Source organism: Alexandromys fortis, unplaced genomic scaffold (genome assembly GCF_014885135.2).
Source record: "Alexandromys fortis isolate MF-2015 unplaced genomic scaffold, M_Fortis_MF-2015_v1.1 scaffold_231, whole genome shotgun sequence".
NCBI lineage: Eukaryota > Metazoa > Chordata > Mammalia > Rodentia > Cricetidae > Alexandromys > Alexandromys fortis.
The window spans coordinates 1375032-1393841 of record NW_026068613.1 but is presented as its reverse complement, the minus strand read 5'-3'; the positions used below and the strand labels follow the sequence as shown (position 1 = coordinate 1393841).

Below are 18810 nucleotides of genomic sequence, written 5' to 3'. Positions count from 1 at the left end.
CCAAAAAGATGAACATGGGATGTACTCACTCATAATTGGTTTCTAGAGATAAATAAAGGTCAGTGAGTCTATAATTTGATATCCTAAAGAAGCTAAATATGAAGGTGATCCCAAAGAATAACATATAGCTATCCTCCTGGTTATGGGAAGTAGACAAGATTGCCGGGCAAAAATTGGGATCTTGGGGGTGGGGTGGGAGGGGCATATAGAAAACATCTTAAAGCTACCAATTTAAGCATTCAATTTTTTCTTTTAAATTGTCTTGTGTGTAAGAATGCTCTTTCAAGTTGAAGAGCCATCTTAAAACAAAATGTGTTTTTTTTATTTTTGGTGAACCTCACTTCACCATTTTAGTATCACTACTCCCAACACAGTGATTTTCACTTGGGCTCACTAACCTACTTTCTTACTTACTGGTATAGATATAAGTATACATGGATACATATAGATGTGTATGTATGTGTGTGTGTGTGTGTGTTTGTGTTCTTAGCAAATACCACTAAGAATAAAATAAGACAAAATCTTAGTGGTCTCATGTGAAAGAGTAGGTCTATTTTATAAATTCTACAAATTATGTTGATTTTTCGAAGGAGGGGTGCCATGAAAGGAGCATCATAGGACAAGATGAGAAACTTGGCTCTCTCCTTTTCTTGGAGATTAAGTCTTCAGTCTTGGTGCCAAGATTCCTAACCTACTAAGCCTCCTCAATGGCCTACAGTAATATTTGAAGTGACGAATCTACACACACATGAGGATTGAGGATAAGAATATGAAAGTGAAAGGGAGAAGAGATAGAATTCAGTGGCAATGGAAGGAGACAGGCTTGTTGATATATCCTGGAGAGAACCTAATTTGTACTCATGATTTAGATGCGGATGGCAAGAGAGTGATCATAACAGGAAACCAATTCAATGTTTTTGACCTTGCAACTAGAATGATATGATGGCAATTTTCAATGACACAGAAAATCGTGTATGTTTTTTTTCTTGTGAGGATTGTGATAGTGAGAATGTAACTGGTGCCCATAATCTCATAGGGAGTGGCACTATTAAGAAGTGTGACTTTGTTAGAGTGAGCATGGCCTTTTAGAGAAAGTTGTGTCGCTGTGTGGGCAGACTTTGATGTTTCCTATGCTCAGAATACTGCTTAGTGTGTCAGTTGTTTTCTTGATGCCTGCAAGATGTAGGACTCTCAACTACTTAGCCAGCACCATGTCTGCTTATAGGCTGCCATACTCCCCTTCAGGGTAAGAATGGACTGAACCTCTGAAACTGTAAGCTAGCCACCAAAATTAAATGTTTTCTTTACAAGTGTTGTCATGGTCATGGTGTCTCTTCACAGCAATAAAAACTATAACTAACACAAGGACCCATTCAGTTAACAACAATTAGGTTCATATCTTCATAGTAAGTTCCCCGTGTATTTCTCTTTTTATCTGTATAGCAGCACTTACTGAATCAAATATTTTTCCAGAGATTCTTCATATATTTCCCCTCAAACTAGTTAGCATTAAGAAAACAATAAACAAAGGGTGTGAGCAGTGCAATGACAGGCATAACTGAACTCACACCCACACATTTCTGAGGGGTACATATTTCCTAAGAAACTTGCATGTTTCACATAGACCCATTCCCCAGCTATGAGATTGGAACCAACACTCAAATAAAACCAAAGAAATGAGACAGAGTTGGAAAGAGCAGGAAGGTGTGAGGTCGAAATAATGGTCTGTCTCCTGTTTTTATGCCATATATGAAAGTATCAGAAGACAGTAATTATGCTGTGATTTAGAAAAATTTACTGCAATATTTTCCAAAATGACCCAATCAACTTTGGCAGGTTTCAATGTAGTTTCTTTGTGGGCATTTCTTTAGTATGTACAAAAAGCATTCTTGTTTATAGGATCTTAGAATCAAAATAAATGAGGTCATCCAGCATATACCTCCTTATTGGAGAGAGATTATGTACCTACTTCATGTCACTCATTTCAAATGAAATTTAACACTTATTCTGATAAGAGTTAGGCATATCTGCCTAGAAAATAAGATCTCTGATAATCATAGGCATAAGTGTCTTTTATATTCTGCCCCCAATTTCTAGAACAAATGATGCAAAGCTGCTCAAACACTGCCATGTGGATGAATAAATAAAGTTATGTGCATAAAAGTATAGACAAATATAAAATGAATAAAAGTGTTTGCAGCCAAGTTTTAGATACATAGATTGCACTTTTTTGGGAATGAATCTGCTTGTACTCTGGTTCTTATGTTTTTATAAATATCCAAATTGTTTTCTCTAGCTTCTTGAAGATTATTCCAAGGCTACAAGACAATAAGGGCACTAGTATAAAAAGGAGACTGTATATCTCAGCTAATAGGTTTAATTAAGACTAATAACTTCTTAATAAATAACATAAAATGACATATGACTTTATAAATGCCCTTTAATTAAAAATATATTCACCTTCTAACTATCAATAATATTTCATTGTGTAAACATACCAAATTTTTATTATCCATTAATTTGTTGATGGACATCAGGTTTTTCCAGTTTCTAAGTATCATGAATAGATTAGCAATGAGAGTGATGACATGGACCTTAGTTCTTCCTCCACCAGTGTCCTCAACCATTCCTTCTTACTTTCTTCTCTTTTTCACTTCTCACTGACCCTAGACATACAGTCTTTAAAAAACTAAAAACAAACCTGATATATATCAAGGTAAATATTTATATGCACTTAGAATGCAAGAAATGAATACAAGAGTGGGTAAACATGGTTGTTAAAAAAGGAAGGGTGTATGAAGTAGTTGTCCATTGACAAAAGCTTAGTTCTGAAAATATACATATGTACAACTGACATTATATGAGTTTAAAATGTTATATTTAAGAAAATAGATGTATATATAAACATGTGTAGGATTATATATATACAAATATATAAAATCTATATGTATATAAATACAATTATAGAAAACACAAACCATGAAGCTAAAGGAGAGCAGGAAGGATTGGAGGGAAGAAAGAGAAGGGATAAATGTTGCAATTATATTATAATTTCAAAAATTAAAACAAGAGAAATATAAACTTTAATCAAAATAATATCTACTCATTATAAAGTATGCCACAACCAACTTTTAAGATCATACTGAAATAAAGGCAACTTCTAACAGATAATAGAGACAAACTGTAAAGTGAGATTATGATATAAAGCTTATTCCCCAGGAGTGTGCATCCCTTGTGTCAAGACCTTTCTCAAAGCCAACTTTACCTCCCTGTTTCTAAACGAATATATCAAAGGATTAAGGAAAGGAGACACTTGCACCACTGAATTTAGCCAAGGACTGGAGGCAAATCTGAGGTAAATGAGGACTACAGGGCCATAAAAGAACAGGATGATGGCAGGTGGGCGCTGCAGGTGGAGAAGGCTCTGTGTCTGCCTTCAGAAGAATGGATTTTTCAATATGGAGATAACTATGAGACAGTATGAAGTAAGAATAAAGAGGAAGCAAATGAGTGCAACAAGACCTACATTGATGAAACTCACAGCTTGTGCCAGATACATATCTCCACAAGCCAAGGCAACACCACAAGGATGTCACAGAAAAAAAGTTGTCTAATTCACTGGGTCCAGAGTAGGGTAACTTGAAGATTAGAAACATGAGAACAGATGCACTCAGACAGCTCTTCATATCCAGGTAGCCACTGTCATGGAGGCATAGTTCCGTGAACTCATGATGACTTTGTACCTCAAAGGCTGACATATGACTGCAAGGGGATTGTAGGCCATCAGAACAGCCCAGGAAATGATAGAAGAACCTAGAGCACAGCCCTGATAAGAGATGATGTGGCTATGTCCTGTGAGGTAGAGCATCTTTCTTTGGGAACTCAACAAAGGGCAAAATATATCAAGCACTAACAGGCTTTCCAAGAAGAAATACAAATGTGTGTGAAAGCTGGAAGAGGTGACAATGGCTAGGAGAATGAGTAGGTTTCCTGGAAGTGTGAGCAGGGAGAAGGCCATAAAGAGAACAAAGAGCAACTTTTCCAGCTCAGTTGAATGTGGGATTCCCATCAGGAGGAATGCAGTTACCAAAGTCCAATTCCTCATTTTTTTTGACTTTTCTTTTTTTTCCAGTTTTTTTAATTTATTTATTTCTTTATTAATTAATTAAAGATTTCTGTCTCTTCCCCACCACCGCCTCCCCTTTCCCTCCCCCTCCCCCAATCAAGTCCCCCTTTCTCGTCAGCCCAAAGAGCAATCAGGGTTCCCTGCCCTGTGGGCAGTCCAAAGACCACCCACCTCCATCCAGGTCTAGTAAGGTGAGCATCCAAACTGCCTAGGCTCCCACAAAACCAATAAGAAAATACAAACTTTCCCAGTTCCTCATTTTTAAGTTTGATTAAAGGATGGACCCACTTAGCTGAACACAGGAGCTAAGAGAGTTTTATAGATGAGATTCACATACTCACATTAGACCAAATACCATTGTCAGCACTGATGTCAAGAAATAGTCCTAATATTTAGGAGCAATGAAACATTTTTGTTGAACCTAAAACTTACATCACAAAATTTAATGAACTAAAGATAATTTCTTGGGATTCTTAATAAGGAAAGCGCAAGGTTTTTTTTTACATAATACAAAGAAATAAAAAAGGGAGGGGAGAAAGAAGAGAGATGAGAGAGAGAGAGAGAGAGAGAGAGAGAGAGAGAGAGAGAGAGAGAGAGAGAGACCGCAGGCAGACAGACATAGATGGAGAGAAAAAGAGATCAACTCCATTCCTTCTTGCCTAAAGAATAAGGAGAGTGTGTGTTGAGCTGCAGCATAAAGCTGCCCTTTTGCAGTCTTCAAACACAGTATGGGTTCAGAGGCCAGCAGCTATCTCCATGCATTGTGTTTTATGGCTGATCTCTGCTACCAGAAAAGTGTCTGTGGCAAGGCTCAAACATATACATTGCAGCAACTGAGTAGTAGTTGAAGACTGTTCCTTGGAAAGATACCAAGATGCTGTTGCCATCAACAAGCAGTAACCATGAGCATTTGTTGACCACACCCCCACAGCTGTCATCGTCATCATAGTAGTCATTGTTTTCATCATCTCCACCATCACCATCATCATCAATTTCCACCACAACTGTTTTGTATCTTCTCAATTCTGTTCCCAATTTTTACCACTGCAGGGGGTAATATGGTTACTGGAAGATATAACCAGTTTTTTTTGTGGCTCAATAGCACCCTCTCCCAGATACAGCTTCACTTTCTTAAGGAGACCAAACAGAAAAGCAAGATTTGACAACAAAGAATGGAAATCATTTCCCCAGAAAAAAAAATAGAAATTATGATCCCTCTAGACACTTTTCATTCCCAAAGTCATGGACAGATTCTTATAAAAACTATTCATAGGAACTGGAAAGATGATTGTGCAGTTAAGATACCTCCCTCTTTAGAAGATTCCTAAGAAGGTCCCCTATTGCCTATAACTGCAGCTCTAGGGAATAACCAAGATCCATACCAATGCAAAGTATTGATATCTACATCACATACCCTTTAAATGTAAACAAACATTTATAAACAATCATTTGGGGAATTTGGATGTAGTTCTCTCAAAACTGCTTCCTGCTTTATTGGGGGAAAGTATTTTCTTCTTGGGGGTTTTTACAGTGACCTTTAAGGGGTATCTTGCTCCATCAAACTACATTAGTCTAGAAGGAATCCACAGGTTCGCATCCTCTGTGGAAGCAAAAAAAAAGAACCTCTTTTCCAAACCAGCATGTCCTTAGACCCAAATTTTGAAGTCAAGATCCCTTTAAAATATATATGTTGGTTTAGCTTAGTATCCCATACAATGAAATGTCTCTTTGTACTTAGCTCTTTTACAGTCAAAAATTCAAAGAAAACACAATAATATACATAATCCAGAGTCTCTGTGTATATTCCATCTTTATGTGGCTAATTTTTCTTTTTATTCCTTTAAATTTATGACTGCTTGTTTTCTGGATTTTAAAAGATTATGTTTTACTTTTTAAAACCATTTACTTCTTTTTATAACTATCTATATTCTTTTTCTTCTCACTCCCAAAATTACATAGGCTTTTCAAATACACTGTGACCCATTTAGAGGTCTTTTACATCTAAATTTTTCTGTATTGTATATTTGAAATACTTTTTTGACCAGGAGTACTTTAAAGTAATAAGCAGTGTGGTTGCAGCAGCCCTGGATGCTTGCTCTGTCTCTTCCCACCTTTCAATATGGTGGAGGTACTATTACCATTAGCTCTGGGACTGTTGGGTACGAGCTATGCTCACCACTTTAACTCTGAGAAGGAGTGTTCATCATATAAATCCGTTTTATATAAAAAAGTTTAATCTGTCATGCAAGGCATGGTCTGGAGATATTTCTGTGTATGTCAGCAGGAATCTACCATGCTCTCCTGCCTGTGAACACCTAGCAGACCTGATTCAACCACCTGCCAAAGTTTGGAAGCACTGAGCCAGGGTCATGGACTCAGCTACTTTCCTCCTGACCCCAAGTGGGTACAAAAGCATCTGGAACCAAAGTGGCTGGCAGGCATCAGCCCCAAATGTTTTAGACCATGTTGGCATCAATTTTTTGTCTTAATGTCTGTTTTTTGATTGCTTGCTATTTTTAACTAGTTTATTTTCATGTAAAACTTTTTCATGAAATATATTTTAATCACGAATTTCCCCTCCTTGAACCCTTGAGATCATCTTCCCCACCTCCTGCTAACAGAACTTTATGTTCTCTTGCTCTGTCTCACTCTCTAAGAAAAAAAGAAAAAAGAAAAAAACAAGGCTCCATTAAACAAAGATCAGTAAAACAAAACAGGCCAAAACAACAAAATGAAACCTAAAGTCCATGCAAAACAAACAAACAAATAACAGAAAAAAAAAATTGAGCCCATTTTGTGTCACCCAAGTCCTCCAGGGAATAGGCCCTGTCCAGGAGTGTGGTTGATACACCTAGTGATACTTCATTTTCCCCTTGCCAGCACCCATCAACTGCTGATAGCTTTAATTTTACTAATCTTACTTAAAACTTATATGGTAGAATTTAACAGTTTGGAGAAATACCCATTAGAAGAATACTGAAACTCTATTCTACATTCAAAATATTTAAAGAATTCCAACGTAAGCAAAAATTTATTGCAACTATTTTCTCAAAACTCTACATTAATGAATAGAACATTAAATGTAATTTTCTTCAACAAATAAGTTAGTACAAAAATAAAATCTACAAAAATAAATTCATCTTGTCCATTCATTAAGAAAGAACTACTTGTCTCTGCCTACTGGTTTTGTTAGGAACTCCTTGAGGGTCTTTGATAATGTCTGAACATTGTAAAGTGGCAGCAAAATGAAGCATGCTTGTGTTCACTCCACAGCTGAAAATATACTAAAAATCACGGTTTCTGCATGTATTATAATATTTAAATAGAGCAAGAGAAGTGAAGTCAACAAAGTTAATTAAAAGCATATAGCTTCTCTGGTTTCCTGTTTTACTTTTTGGAAAAAGCACACGAGATAATTCTTCAAACATATGTTTTACAATTGTCCTGAAATTTTGACATCTTAAGTGCCTTGATTTAAGATATCCAAAACTCTAACAATGAGAACACTCATGTTCTTGTTTTAATTTAGAATCTAACAAGAAAAACAAAATTCTTAGATGATATTAATCCCTTGGCATTGGTTGGGGAAAGGGAACTTCTAATTGTTGACTCTTTTCCTCACAGTTAATACATATGGGATAGGGATCTTCTGAGAGTTTATTAGTTTTTGTTTCTAATGAGACTGGGATTGACTCTAACACATGGGTATCAACCCAACTTTGCAGTGAACAAATGACTGAAACATCAGCTTAATCACAGTTCAAGATCAGAGGCTCCATTTTCTTCTCACATTATCAAAGACCATTGTCTATCCAGTGAAATGGAGAATAAAAACCTGCAACACTAAATTTCTTGCAAAGAAAAGGTAAGTACAAACTCCCAAGCTTATCTTTTAAAACCTCCCAATCTTCTGCTGAAATATCTCTGCTGGTCCACACAGATGTTCGTGGCAGTTTATCCGTCTATACCCATGCTCGTTCTAGAGACCACACTCTGCTGAGAAGTCTGTTTCCCCAATGTCTTTGTCAGTACAGACTCCTGTCAGACATGTCATTGTTTACTCATTTTTAACTTAATCAGTGTGAAGATGGTGTTCCCTTCTGAGGGATTTCTTTTAACTGAATGTTAAACTTCTGTGGGCAGTTTTGTTGAACATATTTTTGACACACTTCCTGCACACAAGGCAATATAACAAACACTATTCAGATCTACGATATGAAACAATAGAAAAACTGCTGACTAACTCATGTAGAACATCTCAGAGAGAAATTCAACACATTGCGATGTAAATCACATGGGCATCAGTTAAGTTCATACCACAATCTAGAAACTGTGTGCCAGTTAATTTAATTTTTACATGTCAGATATATAAATTTCTGCTTTCTAGGTGAATTTAAGAATGGAATTAATTTTCCGGTGGTAGTATTTTGAGAAAAGATTTGAACTTAGATTGCCTAATCTAATGACATTAGCATTATCAAGTCACAAAATACTAGAGTTGGAAAAGATTTAAAGGTGACTTAATATGCCTGTGTCCTTGAGCGATAAAATGACTATATAATAAATATTCTAACATTCCTGGCTTTGAGGAAATCAAAGTGTGTCCTACTGTTGGGATGTTCTATTTGGTTCAGAAGCAACATACTTCTGCCCATGACATTAATTTTACCTTAAACTTTTGGAGACAAATACAGTGAGGACAATACTGATTTAAATAAACCAATAAGTTGAATATTTTGCTACACATATCATGAGATATGTGCATTTTTACTATATTGTCAAATTACTCCCTATTATTTAAAAAATTCCTCAATTAACAAGAGTTGTTGTTTTTTTCTGAAATTATCTGGTTTCCATGTCCCTTTAAAGTACCCCAGTCTAATCTAAAGGTAGTAAATAGAACAGATGTTGTTTGAATTTTTTTGGTGTTAATATCTACATTTTCTATCTTTTTAATATATAAATTAAATATGTATCAGTCATTTTGAAAAGCTACATCAGAGTATTAGCTACAGTGGGTTGATAAAAATTTCAACTTACATTTTGTAAGTATTCTGGTAATCAAAAGCCACCATCAACAAACATTTTAGAGGATACATATAAACTTCACGATCACAGAATCTACCAGTGAATAATGTATCCTGTGTTGACCTTCCAAACTGCTCTCATAATACAAGTAGTATTTTGGTCTCTGCCAATCTAATAATGAAGTCCTATTAGTAGGGTTCAGTCCTGGTCCATTGTTTCTTTTCCACAGTGGTAAAGAATATGAATCAATGTATGCCAATGTATTTCTCCCCAGAAACAATACAGGTTAGATGAAAGCACAGTCCCTCTGCTGTTGAGTTTAAGTACAACACCTTGAAGGGCAGCAGGACTACATGAAGTTTATGGGATACACAGTGCAGCAGTTTCAATGGGATAGCTACTGTATTAACAAGTCAATTAAAGCATGAAAACTAGTTCTATGATTCCAGTTACAAATAGAAATGAAGGAAAATGCTTATTATTCTTGCCAGTTCTGATTCTGATAAAATTTAATTGCTATGTATTATAAATATTAATGTGCATGATATCATACATTACTGAGAATTTGAGAGGGGGAAGAAAATGCTTCAAAAATAAATATAATAAGTCTTTACTTTAAATTGAAGTTAAAAGCATAGCCCTTGCACTCTCCTTAAAATGTTATGATTAGTAGTAATTTCAAGTTCCTAGATGTCTGTTACTCTTCCTTGACTCTTGTAATCATTGATTGTCCCAAGGAAACAGGAGAAACTTAAGAAAAAATTATATGGAATGTCTGCTATAAGGGATAATATTCTCCACAGAATTCTTTAAGTCTCTGTGTCTCCATTTTTCTATCTCTCCAAAATGCACACAAGAGACACAGGGGTGAGGAAGAGAGAAAACAGATGATACAGGAAAGCATACTCATGTCTCTGTTTTGAATTTAGAACCTTAGACAATACAGTGAGAGCTTGGAAAAATGGGGCCTGGGAACTATTCATTTGTAACTGAGTTCATCTTGGCTGGACTCTCAAGCAAACCAAAGCTGCAGCTTCCCCTGTTCCTCCTCTTCCTTGGAATCTACCTGCTCACAGTGCTGGGGAACCTGGGAATGATCATCCTGATTTTGTTCAGCTCCCACCTGCACACCCCCATGTACTTCTTCCTCAGCAGTCTGTCCTTCATTGACCTATGCCATTCTACTGTTGTTACCCCAAAAATGCTGGTGAACTTTTTGACAAAGAAGAACATCATCTCCTACCCTGAATGCATGACTCAGCTCTACTGTTTCCTTGTTTTTGCTATTGCTGAGTGTCACATGTTGGCTGCAATGGCATATGACCGCTATGTGGCCATCTGTAATCCTTTACTTTATAATGTCATCATGTCTCATCATCTCTGTTTCTGGCTCACAGTGGGAGTTTATACTTTGGGTTTTATTGGGTCATCCGTTCATACAGGCTTTATGTTAAAGTTGATTTTTTGCAAGACCGATGTGATAAACCATTATTTTTGTGATCTTTTTCCACTCTTGGAGCTATCATGCTCCAGTATATACATCAATGAACTATTGGTTCTTTTCTTGAGTGCATTAAATATCCTGACACCTGCCCTGACCATCCTTATGTCCTACATCTTCATCATTACCAGCATCCTGCGTATCCGTTCCACTGAGGGCAGGTTCAAAGCCTTCAGCACCTGCAGCTCCCACATCTCTGCTGTTGCTGTCTTCTTTGGTTCTGCTGCATTCATGTACTTACAGCCATCTTCCGTTAGCTCTATGGAACAAGGAAAAGTATCATCTGTGTTTTATACTACTGTTGTTCCCATGCTGAACCCATTGATCTACAGCCTGAGAAATAAGGATGTCAAATCAGCCATTAAGAAAATTCTTAACAGGGAAACATTGTAGACTCAGGAATTCAGTTGTTGCCATATTAGAAAAAGTAGTTTATTTTGCCTGTGCATAATATTTGTTGGTCCTACTTTGTGTATTTTTAGAATATCAGTAATGTTTTTCTATGTAACACTTCCTCAATTCCCAATTATACCATCTTTGAACCTTCATTACAATGTCCAAAAGATATATAGAATAAAAAATCTTGAGGCTTAAGAGTCCTCTAGTTATATTTTTAAATAATAAAAATGACAATGATGATGGTGATAATTATGAAACTTATTATGATGAGGAGGATAATGATGATAACTGTAATAGTCATCCTTGAGATTTTTAAAAATAGAACATGCACCCAAAACCTCATACCTTACATAATTATACCAGTAACTCACAGATCAAGTCTCAGTGGTAGTCACATATTTACCAATTTAAAAAAATGTATGCTCAGAGTCTTGAACATAAGAAGTGATTGAGCATATAGAGTTTAGATGCTAGACCATGATACTACTCAAAATGTTTTTTTGATTTGGATAATTATGAATAGATATAAAGCATTGTGTTCTGATGAATTCCCTGATATAGAGTATTTAAAAACTGCTCAGTGTTGGCTAAAATAATAGAAATAATATTGTTAACAAAACTTATTAGTGAAAAAAAGATGAGGTTGTAAATCTGTTAGTGACTATATTATTTGAATAATCTGTTGTATATTGGTGCATATGTCAACATTGTCTCTTATTTTGGGGTTCTATTTTCAATACTTTGTCTTCCTATGAACTTTCATATCATTTGTTATGTGGAATATTGACTTATCTTTATCATTGAGGGATATATTAATACCTTAATTAATTTGCTAATTAATAGGAAAGCCAAAATTCAAACCCAAATCTTTCCATTTTCAGAAATCTCCCGTCTGAGTCCTTCATATTTGCAAACACAGTAGCAAGCTGCTGAAGGCTTTCCCTGAGCTAGACTCGCCATCAAACATCTGCATGCATTCTTTCAGCAATTTTCAGAGCAACGTACTTGTAAATGAAATACCATTATTATTCCTATCGTGGATGAAGAAATAGTCCTCGAAAAGCTAACTAAGTTTCCCAAGGTGGCAAGATNTAAAATCCTCTGGGACAATTAGTCCCAAATCCATTCATCTTGCCTGTCTTTTTCAACCAATTGATAGAAACTCAAGCAAATTCTCCACCAAGATGATAATCTCATCATCCAAGTGGGGATGCTATGATGCTTTACTATTTGATTCAGCATGAATCAGAGTTGGATAATAACTTCAATTTCTAGTTTGCAATCTATGTCAAATCTGTATCTTACTTTTACAACTTATTCAGAACTTTAAAATTTGAACTACAAGTATAGTTGCTTGCTGGGATTTTAAGAGTCAACATATACTCTGCTTTTCTATGTTGTATTTGTCTCTTTATTACCTAGCAGCACTGAAATTAATTGATGCAATATGTCTCTGTCGATGCCTCTAAGTCCTAGAATAGGTCTTGCCAATTTAAGTCTGTAATTGTTATTTCCACTTCTGGAAAATTGAATACTATCTTTTAAGATGAGTATCTAAAAGCTTTGTAACAATTAATGTATGGTTAAACTCTATAAAGTTTAACTTTCAAAAATTCCTTAAGGATCCTCAAGATAATGAAGACATTCATATTTAATTATGGATTATGTACAAAAATATAAAAGGCTTATACCACAATCTGTGACAATTCCCAGTAAAGGAGTAACATGACTTTTATATTCTATCAACAACCAATAAGAACCTGATTCAATATTTATTTTTTAATATTTTAATTCATGTGTCATGGGAATACAGAAATATAATATAATAGATACAATTTATTGAGGGTTGGATTTAATAAATATGATGACAGGATGTATTATGGTATCTATATAATACAACAAATGCCATTTCCATGATGGAGAAGTAAAATCATAAACAAAAATCAGTATTCATTCTAAGAACCAGAATGTCTCAGTAGTTGCAATTCAGCAGAGGGCCTGGAAGCTCCCTGGAGAGTCACTAACACTGTGCCAAAGTTCTAAGGAGCTGGTTCTGAACTATAGAGAAGATAGCCAGCAAGACATAATCAGAAGACAAAGCAACTAAAATGTTGCCCTCCTCTCTTCCATTTGTTTTCCACCTGGAACAGCACCTTTGGTTTGTGCCTCCCATTTCAGAGGGGACTTTTCTCTGCCTTCTGCTAACGTCCCCCATAAATCATCTCTGGAAATGTGCCATGTACACTCCCAGAGGCATGCCTAACTATTCCTGGACCTCTCTTAATCTAGTCAAGTTGTTGGTCTGATAGTGCAGTCCACTTTATCTGTATGTTTTACTCACAGTCTCCTCACCATATAAACTGTAGTTTGAGCATGACCTTAGTTGAATGGAAGACAGGTGAGTGGCCCATAGCTCAACAAAACTGTCCCCAGAAATCTCTCAAATTCATAGCCTCTTTTTATAAATGTGTATGTACATACATACATATACATAAAAATCCTCACTGTATAAATATGAGCTGTTCAGTGTATGTGTTACTTAACATTATACTTCTTTTCATATTATAATGATCACCATCATTTTCACTCTGACCCTAAATCTTATTTAAATGCATCTTTAATTCTTCTAGTTCTATTGTCCCTTCTCAACTATTAATTTAAAACCCATCAGCTTTCACTGTCATTAGTGAAACCTCAAGATGAATTTTTGTTAACATAACTAATTTTTATTATTATATCTTTTATCATAGTGTAGCATAGCATAGCATAGCATCTATTTGTCTGGAGTATGGCCATATGTGTGCCACGATGAGCATGTCTGGTATAGGTGCAGATCAGAAGAGAGTGTTGCATTCCCTGTTACTGAAGTCACTGATGGTGATGAGCTGCTATGTAAATCCTGTAAACTGAATTCAGATCCTCAGAAAGAATAGAGCATGCACTTAATTACTGAGTCATTTCTCCAGTCCATGAAAAGCTATTTAACACAGTCGTTAAATTAAAATTCTTTTCTTTTTTCTTCTCTCATACAATACATCCCAACCACAGCTTCCCCTCCCCCCTCCTCCTACAACACCCCCACACATGTACATACACACCTTTCCTATACCCCAAATCCACTGCTCCTCCATGTACCTTCAGAAAAGAATAGATCACAGAAAATAGCAACCAAACAGCATAACAAAATGAAATAAGACTAGGCAAATCCCTTCATATTAGGAGTGAACGAGGCAACCCAGTAAGAAAAAAAAGGCAAAACAGTCAGGGCCACACCCACTCTCATTGTTAGGATTCTGACAAAAATTATAAGTTAAAGAACGATAGTATGTATGTAGAGGGCATGGTGCAGACCCGTGTAGGGTCCTTGATTGCTGCTTCAGTTTCTGAGTCCCCATGATCCCTCTGACTCGTACAATCCTTCCTTCCCCACCCTCTTCCTCAGGGTTCTCAATCTTCACTTACCTAATGTTTGTCCATCAATCTCTTTATCTACTTTCATCAGTTTCTGGAGAAAGATTCCCTCATGATGAATGAGAATTCTTAACCTCTCAGATAATATTTTCTTAGAACCATTTGAGAAGGGAGACGAAATATAACATTAAGTTTCTGACTCCTAGCTTTGTTCTCTTTAGATACATTTTATTCCTGTTGTAGATTCTGAGATTAAAAATGAATGACATTTTATTAATGTGTCAATATTTTTATGTGTTAATTTCTTGGATTTTAAGTACTTTCCCATGACCTTGTTGTTCTGTGTTGTTGGTTTTTTATCTGTTTAGCTCATTTTGTGTTGGCCATCTACTGCTGGACATGGGACCTCCCTTAAGTGTGGTTTGTGTACCCAGTAAAACTCCATTGGAGAGAATTCTATTCCCCTTGAAAGCATTTGTCAAACGGAGACAGATTCTGGATAAGGGATGGGGCTCCATGTCTAGTTTGCCTCTGCATGTGACTTAGACAAGTACAAATCTGTTTTCTTGTGTGTGTTCATTTTTTTAATTTTTTATTCAATACATTTTTATCATGTGTTTTCTCCTTTCCCAGCTCCTCAAAGAAACTTCCAGAAAGCTTACCCAAGCCCATCTCAGCTGTGCTATGCTACCATTTGAGAACTTATCACTCATTTCCCTTTCCAGACATTTGAAAAGCAATCTAGGTAGAGGCAGGACTAACATTCACTGGAAAGTCTGTGAGTAAGATTCCTTTTCTCCCAAGTTGCAAATGCTCTTTGAGGTAAAAGTAGTATGGGAAACCAAGCCTTCCTCCAGAACAGCCCTGTGTTCTTGCTGTAGAATCACAGTAGCCTGAGGAAGGTAAACTACACTGCTTGCCTTTTGGGTAGATGTTTCTACCTTTGTATCTGCTATGCTATTTTCTCTTTCTTTATTCATTTGAGGGGGCTTTTATAATTCGGAGCGCTGATTCTATATATAACATTTCACAGTAAAGGCTTGTCCTTTATTCATAAAATGTTTTGTTATGCAGATTTTTATATAGTTATATATTTTATTTTAGTCAACTTATTCAATGATTATTTTATCTAAGGTCGTTTAATCCTCAGCATTTAATTTTTATATTGTAATCATTTATAATTATTATTGATAGGAAAGGTAACAGGGCTAATCATACAATTTAATGAGTTTGGATAACTATATTTACCAAAAAATCTAGCAAGCTCAACCATCCCAGTGCAGAGAAGAAAGCTAAACTCATTGGTCAAATCTAATTCAAATCAAATTTGGTATTATTCATGAGCAAATATTCTTATATGTTTCAAATGCTTTAAGAAAAAAACATTAAATTCAAATTTCAGTGTTTAGAAATAGAATTTTACTCAACACAGTCAACAGTCACACACCTTCACTGCAATACCATTTGAAGCCATTGCCTCTAAAGTTTGACAACTGACTGACTGCAACAGAGACTTTGTGATCTATACAACCTAAAAGATTCTCTAACAGGCTCTTTATGGAACATTGTGAGCTAATTCCTGCCATATATCCTCTCCGTGTTTTCTCTAACCTTATGTAGTTAAAGACAAACATTTTTAATGCTGTTTTCATAAAGTCATTTTTGAAATAATTTGTATCAAACAGAACATACAAATGGTGATGAGGCTAAAACCTAATAACACTTTCGAAGTGGAAAACACTATGTGTTGAAAGTGCACTTAATATTCCTGTATTACAGAATATCAAAAGATAGACTGACTTATCTTAAACATGTTCCAAACTTTTCATTAATTTATACTTGGGAAAGAATCATCTAACACCAAGATTATTTTGTATTAAACCATTAACTCTTTCATGGAAGTTATTGCATTCCATGTCCACAAGAAGTAGAGAATAAAGCACGGGTTTATTCTACTGTTTGCACTTGTGATCATGTGACTAGGAGCTGCAGTTAGCTGCTGTTGCCTAGCAACACAAAGAACATTATGACATTATTAACCCAGGATGATACAAAAATTCTATGTTTGAAATAAAATCTCTACTAAATGAACATTGCCTTTGAAGTGTATAAAAATCAAATCATCAGAGGACCTATCTCATGTGTAAGGTTCATTTGACAGACATGAAGGTCAATTGCTTTTATCATCTGTCATTTTTTTTCTGTTTTTCTATTATGAATGCAATCACAACAGTCAAGTTTGTATTTTTATTCATGCAGCACCGCGATGATTTTATACTCTCATGCATGATACTTGAGAGGTATCACCGCTGTAAAATCTCACTACTATTTGTGTTTTCATCTTTCTGGTGAATGCACAATGATATCTCCCTGTGATGAAAAATAACTTTTCCTTGTGAATACTGATACGCAGAATAGCTTAATCCTTTGTTAATCCTTGTATATTCTTTCTCTAATATTTATTTCCATTGTCTTTTATACTTTATTGTATTAATTGCTTGCAATATATGGCAGAAGTACTTTATTAGGCACTTTGGTTTGGCATTTATGTGTATACATATTTTCAGCCCACATCACTTTTATTTATTTATTTATTTTGTTGAAAAGATTTCCGCCTCCTCCCTGCCTCCCATTTCCCTCCCCCTCTCCTCAATCCTTCCCCCCCCCCTCCCTGCCTCCCATTTCCCTCCCCCTCTCCTCAATCCTTCCCCCCCCTTTTTTCTATTCTTTTCCCCCTCCCCCCTACTCCATTCCCCCTCCCTCTCGAGTCTGAAGAGCAGTCCGGATTCCCCGCCCTGTGGGATGTCCAAGGACCTGCTCCCTCCATCCAGATCCAGGAAGGTGAGCATGCAATCTGAACACACTAAACCTGATAGAAGAGAAAGTTGGAAGTACCACACATCACACTTTATCCTTTAAAGATGATGTCTTTCAATAATCTGATGTGCTAAATCTTAATAGATCATACTTATCATTCTCATGTATTCTACTTAATAAAAGTTTCCTTCCTCCCAGACACAGTAATATGCTCTCCTAATTTTCTTTAGTTGACTTCTAGTTTTCTGTGGTGATGATAGAGGTTGTGGTGGTAGTGGTGCTGGGTATATGTGTGTGTGTACATGCATGCACACACTTTTTGTTAGTGAGTGGGATCAGGTTCAGCTTTTGTAATGAGAAATTCATCCAGTCACTTCCAAGTATGGAATGTCACTTCACACTATGAACATGGTGCACACCTTTTATTTATATATTTCCTTTAATTTTTCTCAAGGAAGTTCTAGAATTTTCAGTGAAGAGTTATATATATTTGGAAAAAATATTTTAAGTAGTCTGTAATTTTATGCTGTCTGTTTTCTTTTCACATTGTGGTGATGACATATTTAATCAAAACAATTTAATAAGGAAAGGATTTTTTTCGTTACACAGTTCAAGGGACAATCCATCATTGCAGAAGTCAAGTCAGCAGAAGCCCAAGGGAGCTGATAACATGACCACACTGCATCCATCACAAGAGTCAGAGAGCAGCAAGAGAGTACATACTCGTCCCCAGCTCTCTTCTCCACTGTATACAGTCAGGACAGCCACCCAGGAAAGGAGCAGGTCACAGATGAGGTCAGTCTTCCCATATCAGTTGGTGTAATCCCCAACAGACATGCCCAAAGCTTATTTCTCAGATGTTTCTAGAGTCTGTCAAGTGGACAAGTGACACTAGCCTTCTCAGGTAAATTTATATTGTACTTGATTTCATTTGTTATACAATTTTTTTCACATGTTGAGTTTTAAACTTTACTCTTGCTAAATTTATTAATTAATTTAAGTGGATTTTGGAGAAATGACTTTTAATGTATTGCATATAACAGTAGTAACTGTAAAGCAGGGTAATATTTATGTTTGCTTTCCCTTTGCTTTTCTTTTTGGTTTTATTGAGGCAGAAATTCTCTGTGTAGCTGACAGTCCTGGAAATCACCCTGTAGACCAGGCTGGCCTCGAACTCATAAATCCACCTGCCTCTTACTGCCAAGTGCTGAAGTTAAAAGTGTGTGTCACCACCACCACTAGGCTCATTTACTCTTTATCAGCAAAAAAATCCTGATATAATATTGTCCATTATTAGAAAAGTATGTATGCTTGCTTTTTCCCTAATACTCATACAAAAATTTTCAATCCCATAACATTAAGCATATAGCTATAAGGTGGCATTTCATATTCTTCCTTTAGTTGAAGAAATCCACCCTTTATTTAGTTATTGTGGGGTCATGAATAAGGGAAATGGTTTGGTAACTACATGGACTATGTCTATTAAGCCTTTTTACTCTGTTGATATCAGTGCCTTTGATTATTTTCA

The 18810-nt window shown here is 35.9% G+C and overlaps 1 protein-coding gene and 1 pseudogene across 1 annotated transcript; one reads left to right on the top strand and one right to left on the bottom strand.

Moving 5' to 3' along the window:
- Positions 1-3208: 3208 nt before the first annotated feature.
- Positions 3209-4105, bottom strand: LOC126495906 (olfactory receptor 149-like; annotated as a pseudogene).
- A 6007-nt stretch (positions 4106-10112) lies between these two features.
- On the top strand, positions 10113-11048 carry LOC126495930 (putative olfactory receptor 8G3). Its single transcript, XM_050133526.1, has one exon. The coding sequence runs from the start codon at positions 10116-10118 to the stop codon at positions 11046-11048; it is 933 nt and encodes a 310-aa protein (XP_049989483.1). The 5' UTR covers positions 10113-10115.
- The last annotated feature ends 7762 nt before the right edge of the window (positions 11049-18810 follow it).

What these genes read in the sequence shown, in the direction of transcription:
- LOC126495930 (XM_050133526.1), top strand. Translation starts at nt 10,116, where the DNA reads ATGGGGCCTGGGAACTATTCATTTGTAACTGAGTTCATCTTGGCTGGA.